Source organism: Telmatherina bonti, assembly GCF_933228915.1.
Source record: "Telmatherina bonti genome assembly, chromosome: 21".
In the NCBI taxonomy this organism is placed as follows: Eukaryota; Metazoa; Chordata; class Actinopteri; order Atheriniformes; family Telmatherinidae; genus Telmatherina; species Telmatherina bonti.
In genome coordinates, this window is record NC_136630.1 from 25,403,617 (window position 1) to 25,428,101 (window position 24,485).

The 24,485-nt window shown below is 42.7% G+C and overlaps 2 protein-coding genes across 2 annotated transcripts in view; one reads left to right on the forward strand and one right to left on the reverse strand.

Moving 5' to 3' along the window:
* Positions 1 to 1,324: 1,324 nt before the first annotated feature.
* LOC306771463 (butyrophilin subfamily 1 member A1) lies at positions 1,325 to 5,918 on the forward strand (the record flags this gene model as incomplete). The annotated part of the gene is made up of 9 exons (XM_079260629.1): positions 1,325 to 1,387; positions 1,461 to 1,559; positions 1,639 to 1,746; positions 1,847 to 2,005; positions 2,183 to 2,323; positions 2,600 to 2,651; positions 2,891 to 2,917; positions 5,250 to 5,276; positions 5,359 to 5,918. The coding sequence occupies 9 exons, from the start codon at positions 1,325 to 1,327 to the stop codon at positions 5,916 to 5,918; spliced, it is 1,236 nt and encodes a 411-aa protein (XP_079116755.1).
* A 672-nt stretch (positions 5,919 to 6,590) lies between these two features.
* The window catches only part of itgb4 (integrin, beta 4), a 32,186-nt gene continuing 14,291 nt past the window's right edge, over positions 6,591 to 24,485 (reverse strand). The window contains exons 15-42 of the mRNA XM_079260958.1: positions 24,296 to 24,391; positions 24,022 to 24,154; positions 23,799 to 23,924; positions 22,489 to 22,607; positions 22,372 to 22,405; positions 22,079 to 22,273; positions 21,849 to 21,952; positions 21,709 to 21,767; positions 21,588 to 21,611; positions 21,347 to 21,495; positions 21,074 to 21,253; positions 20,841 to 20,989; positions 17,953 to 18,160; positions 17,532 to 17,849; positions 17,260 to 17,432; positions 16,974 to 17,154; positions 15,714 to 15,851; positions 15,444 to 15,626; positions 15,226 to 15,354; positions 11,947 to 12,114; positions 11,703 to 11,852; positions 11,253 to 11,396; positions 9,887 to 10,036; positions 9,594 to 9,782; positions 9,320 to 9,475; positions 8,359 to 8,523; positions 8,140 to 8,259; positions 6,591 to 8,056 (exon numbers count right to left, since the gene is read on the reverse strand). Of these exons, the coding sequence (XP_079117084.1) occupies positions 7,926 to 8,056; positions 8,140 to 8,259; positions 8,359 to 8,523; positions 9,320 to 9,475; positions 9,594 to 9,782; positions 9,887 to 10,036; positions 11,253 to 11,396; positions 11,703 to 11,852; positions 11,947 to 12,114; positions 15,226 to 15,354; positions 15,444 to 15,626; positions 15,714 to 15,851; positions 16,974 to 17,154; positions 17,260 to 17,432; positions 17,532 to 17,849; positions 17,953 to 18,160; positions 20,841 to 20,989; positions 21,074 to 21,253; positions 21,347 to 21,495; positions 21,588 to 21,611; positions 21,709 to 21,767; positions 21,849 to 21,952; positions 22,079 to 22,273; positions 22,372 to 22,405; positions 22,489 to 22,607; positions 23,799 to 23,924; positions 24,022 to 24,154; positions 24,296 to 24,391 (4,071 nt within the window). The 3' untranslated portion in view covers positions 6,591 to 7,925. The remainder of the gene's footprint in view (positions 8,057 to 8,139; positions 8,260 to 8,358; positions 8,524 to 9,319; positions 9,476 to 9,593; positions 9,783 to 9,886; positions 10,037 to 11,252; positions 11,397 to 11,702; positions 11,853 to 11,946; positions 12,115 to 15,225; positions 15,355 to 15,443; positions 15,627 to 15,713; positions 15,852 to 16,973; positions 17,155 to 17,259; positions 17,433 to 17,531; positions 17,850 to 17,952; positions 18,161 to 20,840; positions 20,990 to 21,073; positions 21,254 to 21,346; positions 21,496 to 21,587; positions 21,612 to 21,708; positions 21,768 to 21,848; positions 21,953 to 22,078; positions 22,274 to 22,371; positions 22,406 to 22,488; positions 22,608 to 23,798; positions 23,925 to 24,021; positions 24,155 to 24,295; positions 24,392 to 24,485) is intronic.

Consider the following 24,485-nt stretch of genomic DNA (forward strand, 5'->3'; position numbering starts at 1 on the left):
GATCAGCGGGTAGAAGCCGTGAGGATGGCGGAGCGCTAAATATACCGGAGTTTTTGGTGAAAAAATATCTCAGAAGAACCGCACAGGTCATCTTACGAAAGGAAAAATTCTCGTCACAAGGTCAGGAATGCTTTTTTCTTTAATTAAAATAAAATATACATTTAAAAGTGTGAATGTTAGTTGTGCCAGACAGTTATTCTGCTTGCAGTGTTGCACATTTTTGGGAGGTTGCACCATCTAAATTGTGCAGGATTTATTTGTTAGCCTCAATGGATACCATTTCCTAAAATATATATTTTGTCACATTGTTCTGCACGTTTGTTGTCATACAGACTTGCATGCAGAGGTTCAGTCCTGATATAGAAAGTCACTACTTGTATTTGTACTGCAGTGGCACCGGTGGTAATCCTGGATTTCCTCTAATCTTCCTGTTCTTCTGCCACCTACATGCTCAGCCTCTACTGCCAGAAATAAACACTCACGATAAACAGGAGTCATTACAGTCATTATTACAATTTCCAGAGGTATATCCACCTATGTAATGTTATTTAGGGAGCAAGGCTCCACAACCAGCACCATTATATAGTAAGTAATTCAATGCAATTAGCTTCTTAAAAGTGAGATATCTTCGTATTGGATGCATTTGTTCTTTCCATGCAGAATAACCAGATATTCAGTGAAATAAATGCCCTTCAGTGTTTAATTAAAAGTCCTTAGCACCCTCCTTTTGGCTCAGCTGCCACCCTTGCATCACAGAGAGAACAGCAAATCCCCTCAGTGCAAAGAGCTGGCATGCAGGGGGAGATTGAGTGCTGAATCAACAGCAAGTTGTTCCAACAATCCCCCCCCCCCCCCCCTCCTCCGCACCCCTTCAAAAATGCTCTACACTGCTTTCCCACAACTCCAGGGGAATAAACTTGCAATTTCAAGCCCATGATCAAGATGCATCGACCCACGCACGTCAGGAAATCCTGTGACTGTGCAATATTATTTTTTTGCCCGTTTCCACCTCAGTGGTGTTGTGTGTGGGTGTGTTTCTTCTCCTCCCCTTCATCAGAGCGCCTGATAGCGAGGTCTCTACGGGCTCTGAGTGCAGAGCCGTGATGAAAGTTCTGCAGTCTTTTCTCCTCTCTTTCTGCAAACATGCACACCTTTTTGCCACCTCACATAAATTTACCATATCTGCTCTCTCATTGATTTGCGTGGGCTCAGTCAGCTGCTGCTGGGTTCCAGCTCTTGACAGAATGAGTGCCAGCATATTGGAGCTTTTTTTTTTTATTATTATCCTCACACAGGGCATCGGTCTCGCTCTCCCGCTGCCAGCATGATGAAAGACTGCCTGCAGTTTCTCATCGAGCCAGCCAAAAAACTCAAGATCAGGCTCAAGGTACGACACCGCCGTTGTTTGCATTGTTTGCCAAATCTTTTCATTAACTTTTCACATTGTGTTTTATATTTAGGAGTCTCGTAAGAAAGTAAAACATGAGAAGAAGGAGCCCCTGGTGGAAAGTCAGCTGTTTATTATGGAGCTCGCCCGAGAACTCAACAGAATTTGCCAGGTAAGCTTTTTTTCTCGTCCCTCTGTTTGTCACATCTCCTACAGTCACAAAGGCTTATTTGTATCTTGTCACACCTCAGAGATCAAACATCCTGGAACACATCTGGACCTGTGAGGACGTCTGGCCGGCCAGTGTGTGTCGCGACGTCATTGTGGACTGGGCTGCTGTGCTGGAGACAAGAGTACTGGTATACACAAGAAGAAGAAGAAACCATGTTTGGGTTTTTTTTTCTTCATTTTTTTAGGTTAAAATGAAATTTAAAAAAATGTCTTAATGTTCTCATTCAGCACAAGATTATGCCTTGTGAATACCAGTATGAGAAGCCAGAGAAGAGGGACTGGAAGGGACACCTTCTTTGCATGCTGGAGTCGGGGGGCGAGTATGATATGGGCCCCCACAAAAGAGTCATCATGGACTGGACGCGGGAGATTAAATGCAGGGCTAAGGTGAATATTGAGACTAACTGGTGGGTGATTAAAGTCTGACCCGGTTCCCTGCTTGTGTCTGATAAAGGTGATTATGCTAAACCTTGCCCTTGACAATCCTTTTGTCATATCCACATTGGGGCTTGGAGGAAATGCTTTGGTTATAAACACATTGAAAGTTTGTGGTTCTCCATTCAGCCCGCCGTGTGGCCCGGAGAGCCCGTGATCATGATGCTGGACGACCTGGAGTTCCAGTGGAAGAGGGGCCGCCTACCCAACCTGCTTCCAGCCATGGAGCTCATCATGCTAACTGTGCTGAACACCGACAATCCCACCAAGGTCTGGATAAGAACTCGTTTTATTCCTGGGGAAAAATGCCCTCGGCTCGTATTCTCAGCTAAAGATGGGATAAGAAGTTCTCTAATTTAACATGGAGTCAAAAGGATAAGCAACGTTACTAATTTACATGATGCTATCAGGTCAGCGGTGGTTAAGATCCTGAAAAACAGTGTGTATATGTGCTGCGTGATGCCCAGCCATGCTAATCTCTTTATCTCATTGTCTAACTCACCTTGGCCTTCTTACGCTTCATGTTTCTGCTGTGTGCGTTCATAGGAGGACGTGACCAAGCAGTGGCTGGTGAAGAAGCAGAGGAGCCACAGGATTGGTGAGTACAGCAGAGATCGATGTCATCGGATGGAGATCATATTTAGGTCTTAAGATGTCCTGAAATGATGAAATATTTTCATTTCTAACAGTATGTGTCAATATAGAAGCTTCCATACAAAACATTATTTAGCTGTTAGAACAAATAATAAATAAAACATGACAGTAAGTTGAGAACAGAGCTTGGAGGATTTATGGTGTCATCTTTTAACTGTTGTATTGATTGTTTTTCTTTTTCAGATGCCGTGCGTTACATCCCCCACAGTGGTAAGCTCAGATATTGATTGTTGCTGAAGTGGGTGTGACATTATGATTCAGTGATATTGTTACGTGGCTTTATATTGACTTGCTGTCACGGCAAACTGTTTTATTTAAGTAGAGAGGAATAAATGCAGCGGCGCACCATTGTGTTTTATGTGTGACGTTAACAGTTCAGGATCTGAGTTGGGTCATTGAATTATAGGAAATAATCAGCTATTAATAACCATTTTCCCATAAAAAGCAAATTGGGGTGAAGTAAAAGTTTAAGAAAGTATTTTTATTTAGTCATCGCATGTACAGATAAGAGGATATAAAAAACACTGAAGGACAAAAGTAATGTTTACCTACTTTAAACAACAACGCTCTAGAAGCAGGAAGTCTAAAATAAAAAAACTGGTGGTATATGCTAACAAAACTCAAAGCAGACACACAAAAAGCAAATACAGAAAGCAAAAATAATAACAGACAATAAGACAGAAAATAGATTTAATTAGAAGTTAAAACAGTAATTATGTTGAGTTTATGGGTATAAGACCAACCAAAAGAGTAGCCTGGCATCATGGAAACTGGACCATCAGGTAAAATGAGCCATCTAACCCGAAGACCCATAGTTGCCCTTTTACAACATCACTTTTAGCCATCTTAAGAGAAAATATGCTTTTTTTAAAAAAATCTTTTTTTAAAAAATTATTATTAAAGACCACATTTACACATTAGATTTACAATACTAAAGGACAGAACATCATTTTACATGTCTGGAAATCTGCCATGACTTCACACTATCAGGCTCACCTCTTTGCTTTATTTGACAGTCTCTCAATACTCACTGTAAAGCGTTTTAGGGGGAATTTATTATGTGTAGAAAATGGCTTACAATAAGTCAGTCTTAAACAGTCTTAAGTAGAGTTTAATCAACTGTAAAGGAGACGTCTTTATTGAAGGCTTTGCCTGAATGTGTTCCTAATGTAAATGTCTGGGGGAGGAGATCAGACTTGTTTAGATACAGGTGATTATTCTCTTGATTGTGAGCCTGTAAGTATTCTGAAGATGAACAAGTCTCTTTTTATAGAGATCATAACAGGACAACCAGACAGCGTTGTGGGAAAGTTTATCAGGATTAAGTCACCACAAAACACAATTCAGTGTCTGAATTTCCCAACAGATTTATCAAAGTGTTGCCCAGTTTACCTGATATCAGCATCTAGAACAGGTTCCAAGCCCTCAGCAGTGTGCAGGAAACAACATGTGACCTTCATATACAACTACAACTTCATATACATGTATTTCTAGGCCAGATTTTGAAAGTATTTGTACATATTTTCATAACAATTAACTATATTCAACATGTGAACATATTTAATGTTTCTATATCTGTAAACTAACATTTTCTTGCTATAAATATACATTTTTTAAAAATATTGTGAGCAATAGCTTCTCTTATACCGTTGTGAGCAAATGTATTGTGAGCGAGTTTCCTGCAGCCGGCTAATGCTATGTAGCTAATGCCACCTAGCTAATGCTGTCTACACTGATTCAAGATACGACACCAAAAAGGAGACGGAGAAATAAAACCAACACATTGAGCAGTTATCTGGCAACAGAGCAATAATATATAACTGGTTTTTGAGGCAGAAACATAAAGAGGTTAAGTCTGTCAGAAAAAAAACCCAGTTTGTCCCAGTTTGAGGCTCTTTCTGCGTGTCATGCCACCCTTTGATCTCAAGCTAACTAAAGCTAAAAGCCACTTATCCTCAAAGTTCAGAAAGAAACTCTGAAAAACAAGTTTCTAACATGTATATAAGCATGGTGTTTATGATACTTCAGCTTGGTAGTACAATAAAATTTGTTTCCTACTGAAAACTGTGACAATGAGGCCACAAACTATTAAGCTAAACGGTTTCATTTCGTCTCAACCACAACCTAAGATCCCAGCTTATCATTTCTAACAATGCCTTACTCCTGGTCTTAATTTATAGTTCATTTATACATATAATCTGGAGCCATAAAAAAATTAATAAACATACAAACTGCGTGTAAAAATAAACTACAGTCAGCAGCAGAAGTAGCTGCAACAAACTGCTAAACCTCCCAACTCTCTCTCTCTGCTGCTAATGTCGAATTGGTCGGGTTGAAATGATTTACAATACATTACAAGTTTTTTATCGACATTTTACACAGCACACAAGGTTTTTAAAGGTAGGTGTAATAAATACTGCTGATGAATAATTTAACAGGCTCTTTTCTGTGCGGTTGAAGACTGGTATTAAAGTTTAACCAGCTCAAACTCATTGATTTTTTTGCTGTTTGGACTGAAGCAAAAAACTTCCTTTCTTTACAGTGTGGAACTGGATTTGTGATGCGACAGGTATGAAAACCCACAATATTTTTTTCGCCACATGCCTAAGTTTATATTTTGTCTTTTATTAATGGCGCCATCTGCTCCACAGAGGACGTCATCCTGGACTCGGACACCGCCAACCCGGACCTGCTCATCTCCAGCGATGAGAAACGCATGCGCTGCGGCCTGGAGCGCCGTGACGTCCAGCAGTGCCCGCAGCGCTTTGATGGTTGGTGGTGCGCCGTGGGGCAGGAGGGGTACACTTCTGGACGCCACTACTGGGAGGTGGAGGTGGGCGAGCGAGATTGGCGGCTGGGTGTGGCTAAAGCTTCGGCTGTGAGGCAGGGCTTCCGCTCGCTGAACACAGAGACGGGCTACCTCACCCTCCGCTTGGAGAGAGGCGCGGATCTGAAAGCCCTGACGGTGCCCACGACCCCCTTACCCCAGACCCTGGTGCCCAGGAAGGTTGGGGTTTATCTGGACTATGAGGAGGGTCAGCTGTCCTTCTACGACGTGGAAAAACGCTCACATTTGTTCACCTACAATGAGAATTTCACAGAGGAACTGTTCCCTGTGTTTGGGACTGTGGAGGTGGTGAAAGATCTGGTGATCCGGCCTGCAGGCGTCAGACAGCCGTGCCTCTGCCCCGGGCCCTGCCTCTGGAACTGATCCTGATCCTCAGCAGCCCGCTCAGTCTGCCGTCTTTCTGCGGGGGAATCTGGATCGTGTGTGTTGGAGTTTCGCTGTGCGGTGCCTCGAGAGATGTGGGACAAGAACTGCCATCCTTCTGCTTATCTTTCTGTTACTCTGCCTTCATGGAAACACACAGAATCTGAACATTTGTATGTTGAAGATGAATATCAGGGGAAAAAATCTCAATCAGCCTTGTTCAGGTTTTTTTTTTTTTAGGTCTGTTGGGGATTGAGAGGTTAAATATTGAGACGTTTTTCTTGTTTTTAACAAATGTTTTTCATCACTTGTTATAGCCTGACAGTAAGACACTGAAGGAAGTTGGAGCGGCGGCTTGTAGCCGGTGCAGCCACACTGTGGCTGCGTGTTAGCCGACCCTCAGCGGCAGATAATCTCAGGCTGGGCTGACGCATGTGAGCGGTTAATCTCTCAGACTCTTGTGTGATGCTTTGTTTCAAGCTTCCTGCAAACATTGTCCAGCATGAGCTTGTTTATGCAGCTGCGCTTTGTGTGTGTGTGTGTGTGTGTTTTTTCTTCAAAACATAAATAAACTGAATATTATATTTAACCTTTTGCTGATTAGACATAATTTGAACAGAAATCCAGGATTATTTTCTCTATAAATCTTTATTAAGTGCAACAGAAGGGATGTACAAAAGGAAAAGGTGCTAAAAAGCTCAAATGAATCAAATCACATGACAGAAATAGTTGAAAGGTAAAAACATTCCAATTAATTTGGTTTTTATTTATGAAACTCAGACAGATTATTCGTCCTAGTAAAAATATTCTATACAAAAGTATTTCAAACATGTAAAGTCATAATACAGCAGGACTGGTAGCAGAAACAAATAAAATCTTTCTGTCTGCAAACACCAATTTTCTGACATGTTCAGATGCTGAGCAACCTGAAACAATGAACACAGCTGCATCGAATTAGGACCAAAATATCCACGTGACATTTTAATTCAAAGCAAAATTGCCCTTCCTTATTCGCAGTAAACGTGCCTATAGATGTTTGCAGAAGAAGCTCCCCGTTCTGAGCTGAATTCAATAGAAGTTTGCACAAGGAATATTTAAAGTATTAAATATGCTGAATGAATAAAATATAACGCTTCAGTTTACAACAAATCTATGCACAAAAGCCCCAAATGCAACATGTTGGCGGCTGATTTGCCAGGAAAAGGACCGCGTGTGAAGATCCACACAGATTAGAGGATTCTGGAAATACTTTACGAAACTTTGCAGGAAAAAAAAGTGAGATATTTGATGAATTTAGACTGAAAGAGTCCAAAGAGATAAAACCCCTAATATGGTGGAGGACAGGAGGGGAGGAGGGGAGGTCACTTTGGATTACTGAACCTCAGTCAGATTATTGACCTGCTCCGGCCTCTTTAACCCTTTCAGGTCCTGCTCTACAGTTTGCTGGATTAAGTTTTTTATTGACTGTAAGACATTTAATTTAAAAAAAAAGTGGAAATAAATCTGCCTTAGTCATCTACAGCACTTGATTTGGGTGTGTAATACCCTGAAGAAGCTTTTCTTATCTCATTGCTGTTTGAAGTTTTGAGCATTTTGCTGTTCATAATCTGTTTTCTAAACCGTATGAAACACATTTTCCTGAGGAAAAGAGAAAAAATGCAAAGAAGTGTTTTTTTCTTGGTGGGGAATTTAAAGGGTTAAAACACATGTATGTGTGTGTGTGAGTTGAACATGTTGAACACGAAGTACTTACTGGAAATTAAACATGCTGGGAGCAGCGCTGCAGCTATGATAAGACTGATAAAACGAAGCTGATGTTTGTAACAGACGGAGAGCGGCGTCTTCTCTTCCTATTCAGCGCATTTTCATCCTTTTTGGAAGCAGAATCTCATTCCAACATAAGCGTATAAAACCCTAATCTGTTGGGGGGGGGGTCTGCACTCTGAAGCATCTAGGCTTCCTGGTAGAAATCCGGATGATCTACAAACATGCAGTGAAATACATGTCTTAGGTTTCATAAAACATCTTCTTGGTGACGGTAGCCCCTCCCATCACGCTCCTCTGAACCACCTCTCTGGTGACCTGGCGCCTCACCATGCCGCTCGTCTCTGTGTGCTGCGTGGTCATCATCATGCCGTCTGTAAGGCAGAAAGCCGACCATGTTGGTGAAGAAATGTCTCTAACTTAAAGAGGAGCAGAGATTAGAGTAGTTCTTTTGTACCTGAGAAGTAAGGGTCATCGAGCATGGTGTGGGAGACGTTGGTTCGTGTGGTGACTTGTGTTGGCATCTGGAAAACATCCCTCCTCACCATTGACTGGCTGTTGTACTGAGATAAAGCACCTGCGGGGAGAAAGGAAGGACAAATAAAGGAGTGTTGGTATGAGAAGGTGAGACGACAGTTTGGTGATTGGGATTATGTGTGTGGGGGGATTTCTTTACCTCCATCCTGAGACTCGATGGTGATGATGCCCTCCCTTTCAGGTCCAAAGCCCTGCGTGGTCCGAGCCTGAACCTTGAACTTATAAGGAACGTTCTCAGCCAGGTTTGGAACGGTCAGACTGGTCTCAGCGCTGTCGCCGTTCACCTGGAAGGAACGAACGTCGCCTGCACGCAGCAGAAAACAGAATCAGAACAATATCTGGGTCTTCCATGAGGCAGGACCAAGGGAAGGTCTCGCTTATTTTTAATAAGTCTGGCTCATTAAAGTGCCATCTTCATCATGGCCTAAATGCATCAAAGAGTTAACCCAGAGGTGTCCAGCTCTGGTCTTCGAGGGCCACAATCCTGCAGGTTTTCCATGTTTCCCTGCTCCAACACACCTGACTCAACCTAATCAGTCATCGTCCAGAACTTCATTGGCTGTTGGATCTATTTAATGGAAGCCAGGTGTGTTGGAGCAGGGATACATGGAAAACCTGCAGGACAGCAGTCCTCGAGGACCGACTTTGGACCCCGCTGGGTTAACTTTTCCTTCATCCGTTTATTTGGGCTTGTTAGATATTCCAGTTGCTGTGTCGTGGAGCGACTTGAGGCTAAAGTAGGAGATGCTGCTGGTTTCAGTCTGATGTTTTCAGGTGAGTTACTCTTTCTTAAACATCTTTCATGGATTCCCTGCCTGGCAGGCGCATAGCTACATCAGCATCAAGATACTTTATTCATCCCCGAGGGGAAATTCAAGGTTCAAGCCAGCTTGTCCAAGGTTTGACTTACAGACATGTAACATTAATGACAAAAAAGAATTACAGAACCAAACTGAAGCATAGGCCACGCAGCCAGTTTTACCGGCGCCGCCTTATAACAGATAAGAGCAGAAATACATTAGGATCATGGGGGGTCGAGGGAAAAAAAAAAGTCATGTAACTGTGGGCCGGAGAGGCTTTGTTTTTCCAGAAGGACTCACCTCCGCCGTGCAGCTGTTCACAGGTGACCACGTAGCCCAGGATGTCTCCGTTGGGTTTACGAGGTTTCTCCCAGCTGAGCTGCAGGGAGTCGGGGCTCAGAGCGGTGAACACCAGAGGGCCCGGGGCACTGGGAGTACTCAGAGTAAATGGTGAACCTGTAGATAAACAAACAGAAAACTCAGCCACAGAGGGATTATGTCTTCTTTTAACAACACAAACACAGGACCAGAGTATCTCTGGATTAAAATGAGAGTGAATGAGCAGAATCAGCACCTGGCACAGGGCTGAGGGGACTCTTGGGGTCCACAGCAGACTCAATGGTGATGACTCCTTCTCTCTCTGGACCCCAGCCCTCCTGGCTCTGAGCCTTCACCTTAAACAGGTAGGAGTGGTTGGGCAGCAAATCATGGATGACCACAGAGTTCTCCGCTGGGTTTGTCACATTGATGCGCTTTGTTTCGCCTGCAGGAGGAGAGAGGCGGGATCAGGAGGACGAGAAGATGACAAAACATACAGAATACAGGATGAATTGCTGATTCCCAGCTGATTGATGCAGATGCCTTCACCTCCATTGAGCAGCTGGTAGAGAACACAGTAGCCCAGGATGTCTTTCTCACAGTGGGGCTCCTGCCAGCTGACTTTTAACGCAGTCGGTCCCAGAGCAGAAAACACCAGTCTGCTGGGAGTTTCTGGTACACCAGGAGAAAACCGAGCATCTGATGCACAAGACAAGCAAAAGGATGAGTGAGAAACCTGTCACAGATGAGGAATGTACTTGCTTAAACTCTACAGACTGAGATTGGAGTTGTTGGAAAATTACAGTAAGTAGGGGGTGTGAATCACAAATTTGATCATCATGCACTGATTCGGTGGATATTTACCTGCAGATATTATTTCTACCATGTTTTCATGTAGATTAGATATTAATCAATTCAAGATCCAGCTATTAATGCAAGATGATTTGCTGCTTTTACTCAGATTTATATCAAATCACAAATTCTGAATCAGACATTTAAATGCAAGACAGACTGGATCATATTCTGTGTTAAACTTGATCATGTTCGCATCATGTAAAAGCATATTTGTATTCGTAGACATTAAAGCAGGATAAGGTTAAACCTTTACTCCTATTTAGAGTCTGAAACCAAACTATTTTACAGCTCAGTTATAGCTGGTTGGACAATCTGACTTTATCTTTTATATATTTGAATAGAGGCTACACTTCTTCACATCAGACTAAAATAATTTCCTTATTAAGTGTGCCTTAAAAATGCTTATTGATTGATATTTTTATTAGAACTGATGCAGACGGATGTGTTTTCTCATGTTTAACGTGGCTGAAGGAACTTCAGATTGTGTTATTACTGGGATATGTGTGAAAATAACCCCAACCAGTCGAGGCAGACGGCTGCCGTCCCTGAGCCGGGTTCTGCTGGAGGTTTTCTTCCTGTTAAAGAGGAGTTTTTTCCTTCCCACTGTCGCCGCGTGCAGCTCAGGGTGGGGGATTGGATCGAAGTCATGACTCGATGCAATCAGTTGGTTTCTATTATAGGATATGTATAAATTGTCTTGAAATGATGTGTATGTTGTTTCGTGTATGTAAAGTTCCCTATGACAATGTTGTTGTGAAGTGGCGCTATACAAATAAATTTGAATTGAATTGAAATAAATTGGAAATAAATGAATGAAGCCCGTCAGTCTTGTCTGGGCATGTACTTTATAATGTTATTGAACTTTTTCAAGATGTCAGCCTTTCCTCTTCTCTTTATCCTTGTTTCCAACTCTTTTGGCCGTTTATAGCAGCAATAAAACAGCATGACCGCAGACTAAGAATCAGTCAGTGAAGCAGGAACAAAGATTTTGAGAAGTGCATCATGCAGCAAACGCAGCGAATACATGCAGTGGCTTTGTGCTTGTTTGCCGCAGACTTACCCTGGAGCACCCTGTCCAGACTATACAAGGCTTCATTGATGTCTGACGGTTGGGTCCTGGCCCTGGAGACCTGGGACAGGCTGTAGCTGAACTGGCTCTGAGTGCTGCTCTGCATCCCAGTGTAGCCAAAACCACCCGATGGCGCTTTGAGCAAAAGGAAGGAGGCAGAGGAGGAGAGTGCAGGGATAGATGGAAACAATGGGAATAAAAGAGCAGGAAGGAGTGACATAAACAAGAAGAATAAAACAGAGATAAGGAATAAGGGGAGGGAGGGAGAGGAGCGACAGTCAGCTTAGCTCCTGCAAAGTCTGTTTGAAAAAGCCTGCTGTGCAGCCAGTAGCCCAAGCCCTGCTGACAGATGTCCAAGCCATCACTTCCATCACCTCGCACAGCGTACCTGCCAAGGCGTCACGAACATCTGAGACACGTTGCTGAGGGATAAATCCTTACCAAGATCTGGGAACTTGCTTGAAATGTCTCCCATGACGATAGAGTCTCGGATATTCTCATCAGCGTAGCCTCTGCTCTCCGAATGCTTCCTCATGATGACTTGTGATGAGTGTACTCCTCCTCCAATCACATCCTGTCTGTGAGAGCTTCCTACACGGAGAGAGAAAGACAGCGCGAACGGCTGCGTGAGATCTGGAGGTTTCTCCCACGTTTCCTGAAGGCCTCTTCCCAGAATCCCTCTTACCGGGTCCGGACATGTATGTGGTGGTTGACTCTGTGGTGAAGGAGCCGCCTGCCCCTCTGTAGTTGGAGCTCAGAGTGGACATCGGAGATGATGACGCCGACATGTTGCGGGTCACCGACCCCCCCGGGAAAAGGAAGTTCTGATCCCATTTCCCATTCATGGTGTAATCTGTGAGATGCAACGAGAAGCAGGGTGGTCAACAACGCAGAGAGAATCTGTTGTCTATAACTCATTACAGTGTTACTGATGTGAGGCGCCTAAATCCGACGTCTGCTGCTCAGTTTCGGCTGAAGATTCGGCTTGTTTTAGCGATGCTGCCGGAAAATCTTAACTTTGCAAATATTTTTTTCCCTAAATTCCAATTTTGTGAAACAGTGAATAAACCTTTCGAGGAATAGTCTTTGTAAGCTGCAAAAATGTTTATTTATGAAAGAGATAAAAGTCTTCAGTGTTGCAAAGTGGTTTTAGCCACAAGAGGGTGAAGACTGAAAATATCAGCCGTTATAGATTGTGTAGATGCAGATCTATCTGCTGAGTCAAACCTCTTACAGAAAGTTTTTATTGTAATTTTCCAACATCTGCAGATTTGTAAAGGTAGAGTGTGTAAAAATGACTGACATCTAGTGGTAGAGATGGGCATAGGAATTACTCCAAATGCCTGAGCATGGTTGTGGTGCGGTCGGTGGCCAAAATTCATCCAGACATGAACATCTTTCCATCTGTGAGCTGCCTCAGGAGCAGCGATGACTGACTACAGCTACTTACTGCAACATGAGTACTCTCTTCTTTTACGTTCCTTGTAAGGATATTACTTATCCCGAACGGTGCTCTATGGCCGACCAAACAAAGCCTGTACTGCAGTTAAAAGCTCAGAGGGTCTTCATTTTACACACAGAGCTGTTTGTTCATTTAGAGACACCGTAGTAAAAATAATGGCACATATCTGGCAGCTGCCATGTATACGTGGTTAATTCTACAAACCTAACAGTTGTCTTAGTTACATGATTTGATACCAATATCAACACATATTATTGTTTTCTGTGATTTACCTTTGATTTTTTTTACATGCATGCATGAGTCTCTACTGCTCCCTCTTGTGGATGATATGCAGCCTATCACATGTTTAAAAGTGAGTTTTCCCGATAACCCCCGGCTGCAGCCTGGAGAATGGGGCGGGGCTGGATATTGGACGTGGTTAGATGGTCAATGGGTGTTAGGGGTTAGGGTTAAGCTTGTTACATACTCCACGAGAAGCAAGAAGGGAGTTCCTGCTCTCGAGGCTGCAAGAACAAGAAAAAAACTTCTTTATCATCAGGTCCATACATACTCCAGGAGAAGCTGGTCTTCAGCGGGGAGGGATCACTGCGGGGGGGGGCGATGTCTGCTTTTATGTGCAATGAACCTGGTTGTTACCTCCACCAAGGAGGTTGTTTTTCCCGGCGTCTTTGTGCTCAAGATAACTTAAAAAGTTAAAGACGGTCTTTTATAAAAGTTTCAAGAGTTGTTGGAAATGTTGAAATAAAGAACTGATTAAATATTGGTGGTGATCAGGATCACCGTTTGGATCCAGGAATGTTTTAAAAGGATTCTTTAACATTGTGTTTGGTGGAGGTTTCCGCTCTCCAAGTGTTTATCTAGTTTCATATTTAACGAGAAACTTCGTCCGCGGCAGGGCGGGTCGTGCACGCGGCTGGGTCCGAGTGTTTTAATACCACATGTAAAAATGTTCCTACTTTCTCACCAGCTTGATCAGCTGTTTTATTAAAACAATCCGTTTTACCTGCAACAGTAAAAACACGGAAGCAGCAACTCTGCTTCATGCTTTTTACATGTTAATGACGCCCACCTCAAATGTCCAACCAATCACACGATACTTCTCGCAGCTCTGCAAGAAAAAAGTTCTGCCAGCCTGATGTGTCGAGATCTGTCTTCAAACGCGTCCGCGAGAACAAAATGACGTCATTTTCTTCTTGGAGCCTCGAGAACAAGAAAAAAGTTCTCGCTTCTCGTGGCGTACGTAACAAGCTTTGGGGTTAGGGTTAGGGTTAGGGTTAGCAACAATCAAAATGTTGAGGGGGCGGAGTTGGACATCAAGCCCCGCCTCCTTCTCCAGTCTGCAACCAAGACCTCTTTCAGTTTTTCATCAAAAGATACACACCTGATTAAAGTAAATGTAGATGCAAGTAAAGATGTCAACACTGAAACTGCCACTGAGCAAATGAGATTTGATTAAAAGAAACTCCTTTTCCCCACATCGCAGCACAATAACTAAGCCAATACAGAAGCCGCCTCATCCCTACATGTCCAGTGAGATGGAGAGAGAAGAGATATAGCTGGTGCCTGGAAAAGCCTACCCCCCGATCATCAACTGGAGGTGGGGCAGTTGATGCCAGCGCTCCTCTCAGTGAAGGTGGCAACGAGATGAAACAGGACAAGGGTCGAAGCGCGAAACTGAATGATAGAAAAGTGATGCTGCCTTGCTGGGAACATGACTGGCCGTGCACACGGATCGGATCTGATAGCAGGGGTCTTCACCTGGGAAGGGTGTGTGAGTGTTGCTGGGGAGGGGGGCCTCATCTGAGCTCGCCTCTGTGTCTGTGCTGAGCCGATTAGGGATGATCTCCACTCGCTTTTTCCATGACACCTTACGGAGATCCAGGTTTGACCCCACCAACTTCATATATTTCCAGTCTTCATTTTGTGGTGACAGACGAGATGCAAGTCCGCGGAGGAAAGAGTTGCAGGTAAGAAGTGTTTGTTTTACCAAAACATTGCAAAAAAACTGTAACAAATTCATGGAATTTAAAATGATGAATTTATCTTAATTTACAAAACTAAAGTCCAAATTATCTCACGGATGAGAATAACTTCAGCGCTGTCTGAAAAACAGAAGGTATCATAAAGAAAGACCTTGCAAAGTATGTGAAAGGCATATCTGGGAAGCATTAAAAGCAGGTTTTTATTGCTGTGTAGCTAAGGAGATGGAAAAATGCTTGCCAGATGAAGGTGATGAAAACAGAAAGGTGCTGTATCTGAGCCTCGCAGCTCTTCCTGCTGCTCTGATTCTCCCAGTTTACAGTGAGGCATATAAATGGCCGATAATGTCAAATAAAACCTGAAATACTGAAAATAATAAAGGCCTTTGCACTCTGATAGCTATCTGTTGTCCATCTGACCGTTAGAACAAGGAAAGAAGTCGAGGAGTTGGGAGTGCGGACTGAAATATCAGAATCTGTGGTGAGTGAGTCATCAGCTGTGGTTATGGCGCTGGGTACCCACCATCACCAGTGACACTGGGCGTTTTGGAGCTTGTTGGCGACTTCAGCACGTCGTTGCTGTACATCAGGTAGCTGTCGTACTCGTCTCCTGCCTCGGCGTCCACAATGGGGATGTCTGGAATAATGGGAACTGGGGACAAAAAGACATGAGCGAATTTCTTTTCTATGATTCTGACTGAACAACAAACCCTCAGCAGATGTGTTCATCGTCAGACTTACTAGACAGAGGTCTGGCAGGCTGTGATGCTAGGTTGATAGAGGCGTCTCTGAAGGGCCCCCAGCCCACGCTGTTCTTGGCACGGACTTTGTACTGGTAAGTTTGGGCACTCTGGAGGTTCTCGATCAACATCATTCGTTTCTTAGGGTTGTCAATCATGACTTTCTTTGCTGCTCCCACCGGCTCTGTGTGACGAGAGGAGTATTAGGCGGGGTTGGAGTTGTCCACACAGCCAGGTGTAGAGTTTGACCACTTTTAGGTGGATCTCTTACTCAGTTCATCATCGATTGGCGTGTAAATGACCTCGTACGCCGTGATGTTGCCGTTGGTCTCTGCAGGCTCCGCCCAGCTGAGCTGAGTGACGGTTGGACTGATGACGTTGAAGGCCAGTCGACCGGGTTCGCCAGGCACTGCAGGAAAACAGCAGGAGCTGATTGTAAGTTCAAACTCAGCAAAAGGTAACACACAAACATGCTTTTAGATAATATAAGGGCAAAATGAAATCTTACCAATAATTTATATAGTTCATTTGAACTTTGTGTTTTATTTGTTACGTTTTAAAACTATGTGTACATTTACTCTTTGAAAATACTTTCCGTTACATGTTCAGATAAATAAAGGAAACAAAACGGATATAAAATATCAGAAAATATCTAAAGGAGCAGCTAAGTATGATGGCAGTAATATTTTATATACAATATGTTTTGTACTTTACAAAAATGTCATTTAATAATGCTATATCCATCCATCCATTTTCTTAACCACTTGATCCAATTCAAGTCTATCCCAGCAATCACTGGGCGAGAGGCAGGTACACCCTGGACAGGTTTCCAGTCCATCATGGGGCCCAAACCAGAAAAAGAAAACCATTCACTCCCAGGGACAATCAGAGTAACCAAACAACCAAACATACATCTCTTTGGACGGTGGGAGTAAGCCAGAGAACCTGGAGAGAACCTATGCATACACGGGGACAACATGCAGAAAGGCGACCATTCAAACTTCCTCCCCTGAGACTCAAACCAGTGACCTTCTGGTTGTGAGGCCACAGTGTTAACCTCTACGCCAATAATGCTTTAATTCAGGCATATTATGTTCTCATTGCATTTGTTAATATGATCAATACTTGTCAATGTAAGATTTCAATTAATGTTAAGTTTACATTTACTGACAGTCAGCTTTGCCCCATAAAACTGAGATCTCTTCCTCGTTCTGATGATAAAAGCTATAAAACTATGGACGTTTATCAATACTTATTTAGTAATTACTGAACATTAAAGAGGCATTTCGCCCCACGATGGACTGGCGAGCTGTCCAGGTTTTACCCTGCCTTTCGCCCAAAGACTGCTGAGATAGGCTCCAGCTTTCCCCTGACCCGTCATTGGACTAAGCCGTTAGGATAATGAATGAATGAATGAATGGTAAGAGGCATTTCCTATAAAATGTAGAGATTCATCAATAACTCCAGAAACTACTCTTTCTGTCTGAAGTCATTGCTTGTTACAGTAATTTCCTGCATCCACAGTGATTACCATCTTCCAGTGTCTGACAAGAGACGATGTCGGTGTCGTAGCCATCTCCAAAAGCATTGTAGGCACACACTCGCATCTCGTAGTCACAGTAGGGGTACAGGTTTGTTAACTCCGCCTGAGGAGTCTTCACGTCCAAGACCTCAGCGTCTTTTTCTGGGTCGCCATATATCCAATACTTCACCTAAAACAAACCAAGAAACAGAATGTTTGAGAAAATACACCAAAATGTAAGAGACAGAAAAGAGCTGAAGGCTTTTGAAGGCCATGAAGTGCTGATCTGATGTACCTTGTATCCCATGGGGTTACCAGGAGCTGGGTCCCAGTTCAGACGGATGTTTCTGGGTCCAGTTGCTTTGGCCTTAAGGTTTTCTGGTGAGGGAACGTGACCTCCAGGGGAGGTGGCTTTCTGATTAATGAAGCCCTGCTGCTGCATCTGGGCAATTTCTGGAGATTTTAGAGCTGCAGGAAGCGAAGGAAGTTCAAAGAGATCAAACATCCGTGCACCAGAAACTGAATCTGAGTCATTTGAAGTTGAATAAAAGTCAGTAAATGCCTCACCGCCCTCGGTGACATTAACAAGGGTAGTTCTTCTTTCTCCTACAGCGGCATTGTTGCTTGGGTCGAAGAGCTCCAGCTGGAAGGTCTCCGGCTGGATGGACCCGGGGTAGCTCTTTGGGTTGATCACAATGTTCTTCTCCGTCTCTCCAGGACCAAACTTGAGAGGGCCAGAAAGTTCGAAGCGCTGAGCCTTCTTGGTGCGCCATTTCACGGTGGCGGAGCTGTCCTGGTTGCGAGTACGAACCACAGGGATGATGTAGCTTGGATCTGACGTGGTGAAGTTCTCCGTGGACTTCTTGAACATCATCACACTTGGTTCTGCGTGAAGGAAGATGGTTGAGAGGTGACTTTAACGGATGTTGCTTCAGCTGAGAGCGCAGCTGACAGACATATTAACCAGTACATCCAATGTTTCTTTCACCTGGTTTATCTGTGATGGTGACAGTGGTTTTAGGGTAGCGTCCCAGCTTGGCACCTTGCCGTGGTTTACTGAGGACCATGACAAACTGTTTGACCTGTTTGTCCTCCAACAAGCTGTCATTCTCACCCAGTTCCAGCAAACGAACTGGGGCTTTTTTCTGAGTCTCACCAGGGCCGAAGGACAAGTCTCCGTCTGCAAACATGTAGTCCTGGAAACCAGTGAAGAAGAACAGGAAAGGAGTTTAGGCTCATTCCCTTCCCAGTCCGTCATTTCAGGTTAAAAAAAACCAGCTGACAACTGGAACCGAGTCAGAACGCTGCTGCTGAAGTCCACCACTAGGACGAAGCAGACTGTATCAGTCCAGTTCTCAGATCTTTATCCTGACTGTTTAGGAGCTTCACTTACTGGTAAACTGGGATTAGACCAGTACTGTCGGCACTATGCGCAGTGCCTTTGTGCAGAAGAATTTGGCAGATTTTGTTCCTTTGCTCTTCGGAAGCAGCCCTCAACTATCGGCCTCTTTACAAATGTCTTCATGGTCTTGGGCCTTTATATTTATCGAAACTTGTTTTGAATTATGAGCCCTCGCGGACCCTGACGTCTTCTGGTGCCGACCTTTTAAACACCAAAAGTTAGAACTACAACATACGGCGAGACCTTGTTCCAGCTTCATGGTGCTCGTCTTTAGGACAGCCTGCCGGAGGGCCTCAGAGACTGTAGATATTTTAAAAAGAGGTTAAAGACCCACCTTTGTAGTTTCGCTTTTAATTGATTTTTTCTTCTTCTCTTATTTATTAATTTAGTTATTTATTTTATCTCTTATAAATTGTTCTTACCTCATACCATATGTACTTTTTATGTATTTATATATTACTCATGTTTAATTTTATTGTTCTATTTATAGTTTTACAGAATTATAGGTTTACTTTTATTTACTTATTTTATCTTGTGTTTCTTTCTTAGTTGATCCTTTTAAGTTCCAGTGTTTTCCTCATGATGTGGTGTCAATCCTGATGTGGACGGATTCCCCAGGTATTGTTTCCTTGCAGCAGTGTTAGGCCAGATATAGAGACAGAAACCTGAAGGAAGTTTTATTTTGGTACAAAGAGAGTCAGGGGAAGGGTGGGGTTGTGTGTTTGGACTGCGTGTGTGGTTGCATTTGTGTGTGCGTAAGTGTGAAATTTTATGTTGTAAAGCATTTTGCAATGCATCTGTATGAAAAATGCGATATAAATAAAGTTTGATTTAATTGAAGCCAGGTCCTAATGACCTGATCTGCCTGTCAAGCTCTAAAATTCATGTTTAACTTGATAGGGAAAAACCGAACCACTCAAACCGATCGATTATTGCAGCGGGTCGCCTTTGAGTTCCACTTTTAACTCTGACAAAGACTTTAAGTAAGGCAAAGACTAAAGTAAGACTACAAATATTTGTAAATGTAACTTTTGCTACTTTTTTTTATTTTTTTTATTGTTCTTTTGTTTTTGTCCGTTTATCTTATATTCATGATGTCTGTTCATGTGTTAGTGAAAAGCAACAAAAAGGTCTGTCTGTAACCAGCTATGTACTCTGATTTTAAATCTTTGTGTGCAAATTAAAACTTTTAATTAATAAAAACCTTTAACATCTACAGCAGCATTTGGATCATTTCTCATTGCTTGACTTATCTTATTTCATTTTATTGCTTTAGAGACACATTATGTGATTTTCTGAACGTAAAACTCTGAGTTCTGGACTCCTCCTATAGCTCAGTGATTTATTTTGTGGACAGCAGCACCTCGAGTCTGCAAAACTGCACCATGCAACTTGTTCTGCTGGGAGGTCACATGACGCTGCAGCTGACTTTCGCTTTTACACACCGGGTCACATTAGCAAATAAAACACACCTGCTGTTTTGAATGCACATTGTAGCTGATTCAGCAACAAAATGCGAGAAGACGTCAGAAGAAGAGAGGAAAGGAAAGAGAGAAAGAGACAAAGCACGAGATATGACAAGGGTCCAGACAAGACTTTTACTGGCCGGAGAGTTCACAGTGCAGGTAGGATGCCAGACGGATGCTGGATTAGTTAACTACCCTGCAGACAGGAGGCAAGTCACTGAGAAGATCTGAAAAAGTCCTGTAATGAGTCTTTAAAATGTGCTTTTTACAGTGTATTTAGTTCAGTAATAAATGCTACTCTGCAAAAACTGAAATCTAAGTCTATCTAATCTAAAAATCTTAAATTGAGTATACATATGCAAATTTTTTTAAAGGTAAGATAATTCTTAGTTTTTGTGTTTTAAGAGTATTTTTACTTGTTTTGGGAAGTCTTGACAAGCCAAATTTTCTCATTCTGTTGGCAGATAATTTATCTTATTTTAAGCAACATTTACCTATTTTTTGTATATTTTTCCTGTTTTTTAAGGCTGAGTTTTTGCAGTGTATACCTGCATTATCTTTAAACCCTATAAAGCTAAGTATATCATATTTGATACATAAAGTTTCTGAGATGTTCGCAGAACTTTATGGGAAAAACTTTGTGTTCAACAGGATTTTGAGCAATCTGATTCTTGTCTTCTGCTCCTTAATAAACACCAGCAAGCAGAATTAAACTATAATAATTTTGACATTTCACATGGCAATAAAAGGTAAATATCCACCTCAAAAGTGGTTACGTGTTTTGTTAAAGAGCCAAGTAAAGACCTCATACTAAAAAAATTGGACTTTTTTTTGCCATTTTTTCATGGGTTTAACTGCTTGTTAGCATTATGTGTTAAAGCATTTCTTGCTAAAAAAAAAAAAAAAAAAGAAAAAGTCCTTTATAAGTAAAGATTTGACTTTATTTGATCCCAAGACCTGTTGGAATCTAAACATACTTCCACACAAGCTAAGCAGCACTCCGCTCACCTTATTGTCTTTGGCTGTGAGATCTCGTGTGCGGTAAGAGACCTGCGTGCGTCCGTCCTCAATGATCTCCCTGCTTATGGGGATGTTGATCATTCCGTCCTGCCTGCTGTACGTGTACGCTGGCTGGAGGAATGAGAAGATGCTGGTGGCTGAGGAGAGGAGGACGAGAATCATTAAGTCCCAAGCAGATCTCAGGTTAATCTCACATCTCTTTTTTTCTCTCAGCTTCTCACCATGCTCTTTGATGATGGTGATGTTAACCAGGCGTTTTCCGATCTTTGCGATGCCCAGCGGCACATCCCTGGCCTCGACCTGCAGCTGCTTCTTGTCATCGTCTTCCTCCTTGACGAAGAGTGGCACGTGAACGTCGACCGACTCCACACCCTCTTGGAACTCTACGGCGCCTGCGGCCTCTGCAGAAGAAGAACAAATAAGATGAAGATATACACAGACGAGATTAAAAACACAAAATATTTTATTCAAACACACAACTAGGTCTCACACACCTCTGTCTGTGGCCACAGTGTAGTATCCTGGTACCACTTTGAGGTCATGGAAGTTTCCGGACTGGGTGTTTCTCTCAGTGACTTTGACTATGTCTTGGTAGCTGCTACGAGGAGCGGTCAAGACTGAGTCCATGATGGTATAGTCCTGCCTGGGGAGCAAAAGAGGATCCGAGAGGTTTAGACATCTATGTCCTGCAAGCCGTCTTGTGTTAAAATCTACTTTTATCAAACAGAATCTCACCTTTTTCCTGCATTGCTCTGCAATCTGCAAAACACAAATAACTGTTAGTGACAGAAAAGAGCTTTCACTTTCAGCAGCTCCGTGCAGGATGTCAGCAGATGTGCAGTTTAACACATGTTACCTGAAAGATGTCTGTTGCACCTTCTGTGCTCCAGGAATCTGCCTGTACGCCACATTCAGCTGGAGGGAAGAACAAATCCTCAGTGGAACAGTCATCATTTCTACAGACACATCCCCAAAAAAACCCAGAAAAACACTCACATTTTCAGCCACTTCTCTGCGGAGTTGCTCAGACTCTTTGGAGTCGGGCTGAGACAGGTTCTCAGAGAACAACCTGTTCAGTCGAAGAGAAATCGGAAACTGGACTGCAAGTGACGAAAGACAAAAACATGAAACTTCCTCAGCTTCCCTCGTTGAAATAAATCCTCAGTTCTCTTCAAATTAGTTGAATCTTTTACACCAGTCTGTTTCCTAGACAGTCTAGCACTCACTCATCTCTTCTGGGTTTGGTTTTATCAGAGCCTGGGGGTGGTTTGGCCCACGGTGAACATTATCTGTGACCTTCCAGCGGACCACATCAGTTCCTTTGGGTGGGCCGGTCCTCACCATTGGTGTGTCCAGGTAGTCTGAGGAGAGCTGAGACTGACGTAGCAAATACTCGTCTTCTTTGAAGCCCACCATGCGACCTGAAGAGAGAGCAACATGCAATGACTCCACCTTGACCCCGGTGGGAGGATGAGGCATTAAAGCAGTACAGTCACATCTGACATGATAAACATCGTACCTCTCCGACAGCAAGGCAGCAGGGCGAGACAGCTCTGTGTCAGAAACAGAGGCCATAAGTTCAACTGCAACTCGGAAACATCTGAGTAGTTTTGAGTGTGAATCTGAGTGTGTGTACCTGCCAACAGGCTGCACAGCAGGCGCAGTATTTCCAGCAGCAGAGCAGCAGAAGCGCCAGCAGCAACAGGAGGAAGAGGAAGAGAGGCAGCAACCACAGCAGACCCCCAGCTGGACAGTCTGACAGGGTGACACAAGACGTTGGGGTACAAATTACAGCGTCATAGCAATTCACACGATAAGGATTAATAGTTGACTGCAGCCGTACGGTTTCGATTACGTTTCATTTAAGATCCAGTTATGCAGATTTCTCATCCAAATCCTTTCCATTCATATCAGGTCCTAAAATCAGTATCCAAATCTAATTTTTCTTCCTGAGTTCATGCAGACATTTAAATAAAAGAAAAGCTTTTCTTTTACATTTTCTGCAGAGTTTTAAAATGTTCACATCATGTAAAAGAAATAAAATACATTTCTATTTGCATAGAATCAGAATCTAGTGTAGACCAGGGGTGTCCAAAGTCTGTCCTCAGTAGGTCCTGCAGGCTTTCAATGCGTTCCTGTTTCTACACACCAGACTCACAGCAGTCTATGAAGTTCTGCACAGTGACCAATTAATCTGAGTCAAGTGTGTTGGAGCAGAGATGCATGGAAAACCTACAGGATCGTGGCCCTCGAGGACCGCTTGACACCGCTGTGTGTGATAATAGTCACGTTAGTACAGTACGACTTTTATCACAATTACACACCAAACCTCTGGATCAGCAGAAAAACACTTTGGTTGTTAAAACAAAGCAAATCAAAACAATTTAACCTGTTCTTTCTTAAACGACAAACTTGTACTGTATCTTTGTTTTCATTTAGAATTGATTTTTTTATTTTGTTGTGATATCAGACTGAGAACAACAATCATCCCTGTACAAGTTAGTAGAAAGTGTGTGAAAAATAAAGACCCTGATTTCTCCTATGTTAAATCATCTTGTAGATGTTATAAATAATATCTAACGTAAACAATACAGCCCGGTTAACACTCCCGACCAAACCATAAAAAAATAGTAAGAAAAGTCTTTTTTTTAATATGAGGTCTTTTTTTGTTCATTTAAAAATTAGTTTTAGCAAAGTAAAATAATTTTGAAGAGATATTTATAATTTATGACAAAATTCTTATAATATAATCTTCTGTTTTTCGTGATCGCATTCAACAGGATTTTGAGCAAAGTTTACAGAATAAAGTGATGCCAAATGTCTCAGAAAGTGTGTGTATCCCATACTGGATACACACACTTTGGTCTCTTATGGGTTAAAATAGTACCTTTGATTAAAATAAGTTTAAACCATGATAAATACACCGGTACCCAGTCTACTGCTTACCTTTCTTTTTGAGCACCTCAACCCACAGGTTTTTAACTGTGGGATCCTTGTTAGTTTCAACAGTGTAGTCGTATGTACAATCATCATCTTCATCATGGAAAGAGCAGAAATCAAGCACCTTCTCTTCTGAAACAACACATGCAAACATGCACACCATTATTGTAGCTAGGTGACATTGCTGGACTTATCCTTATGTCATTCTGCTCCTGTAGTATGAGCTTACTTTCTTTCAGTTCATCCACCATAACAACTTTAATCGGGCACTTGTCACACTCCTTTTGGTCCTTCTTCTCTCCCGTTTTCCAGGCTTTACACTGAGCACATGCCCTTGTGGCCTCACACACACCAAACTGGAACTAGATCAGAAACACACAAGTCAAAAAGAAGAAAAGGCAAAACAAAACAAAGCTTTTGAGGTATTAGACTTAATAAAAAACATAGTAATAATAACTGAATATTGATAATAACGCCTGGATAACAGGCATTTAGATGTTTACCTGAAAGTTTGGCTCACAGGTTGGAGACATCTCAGTACCAAAGTCTTGACACTCGCAGCGGCCGCAGACGCATTTACCTCGCCCGCTGCAGAGCTCCTGGCACGCATTAAGACACAGTCAGGGTCTGACCACATGTAAGGAAACATGGGGAACTCATTCTGTTCAAACAGTAAATGGCAGCTCTGCTCAC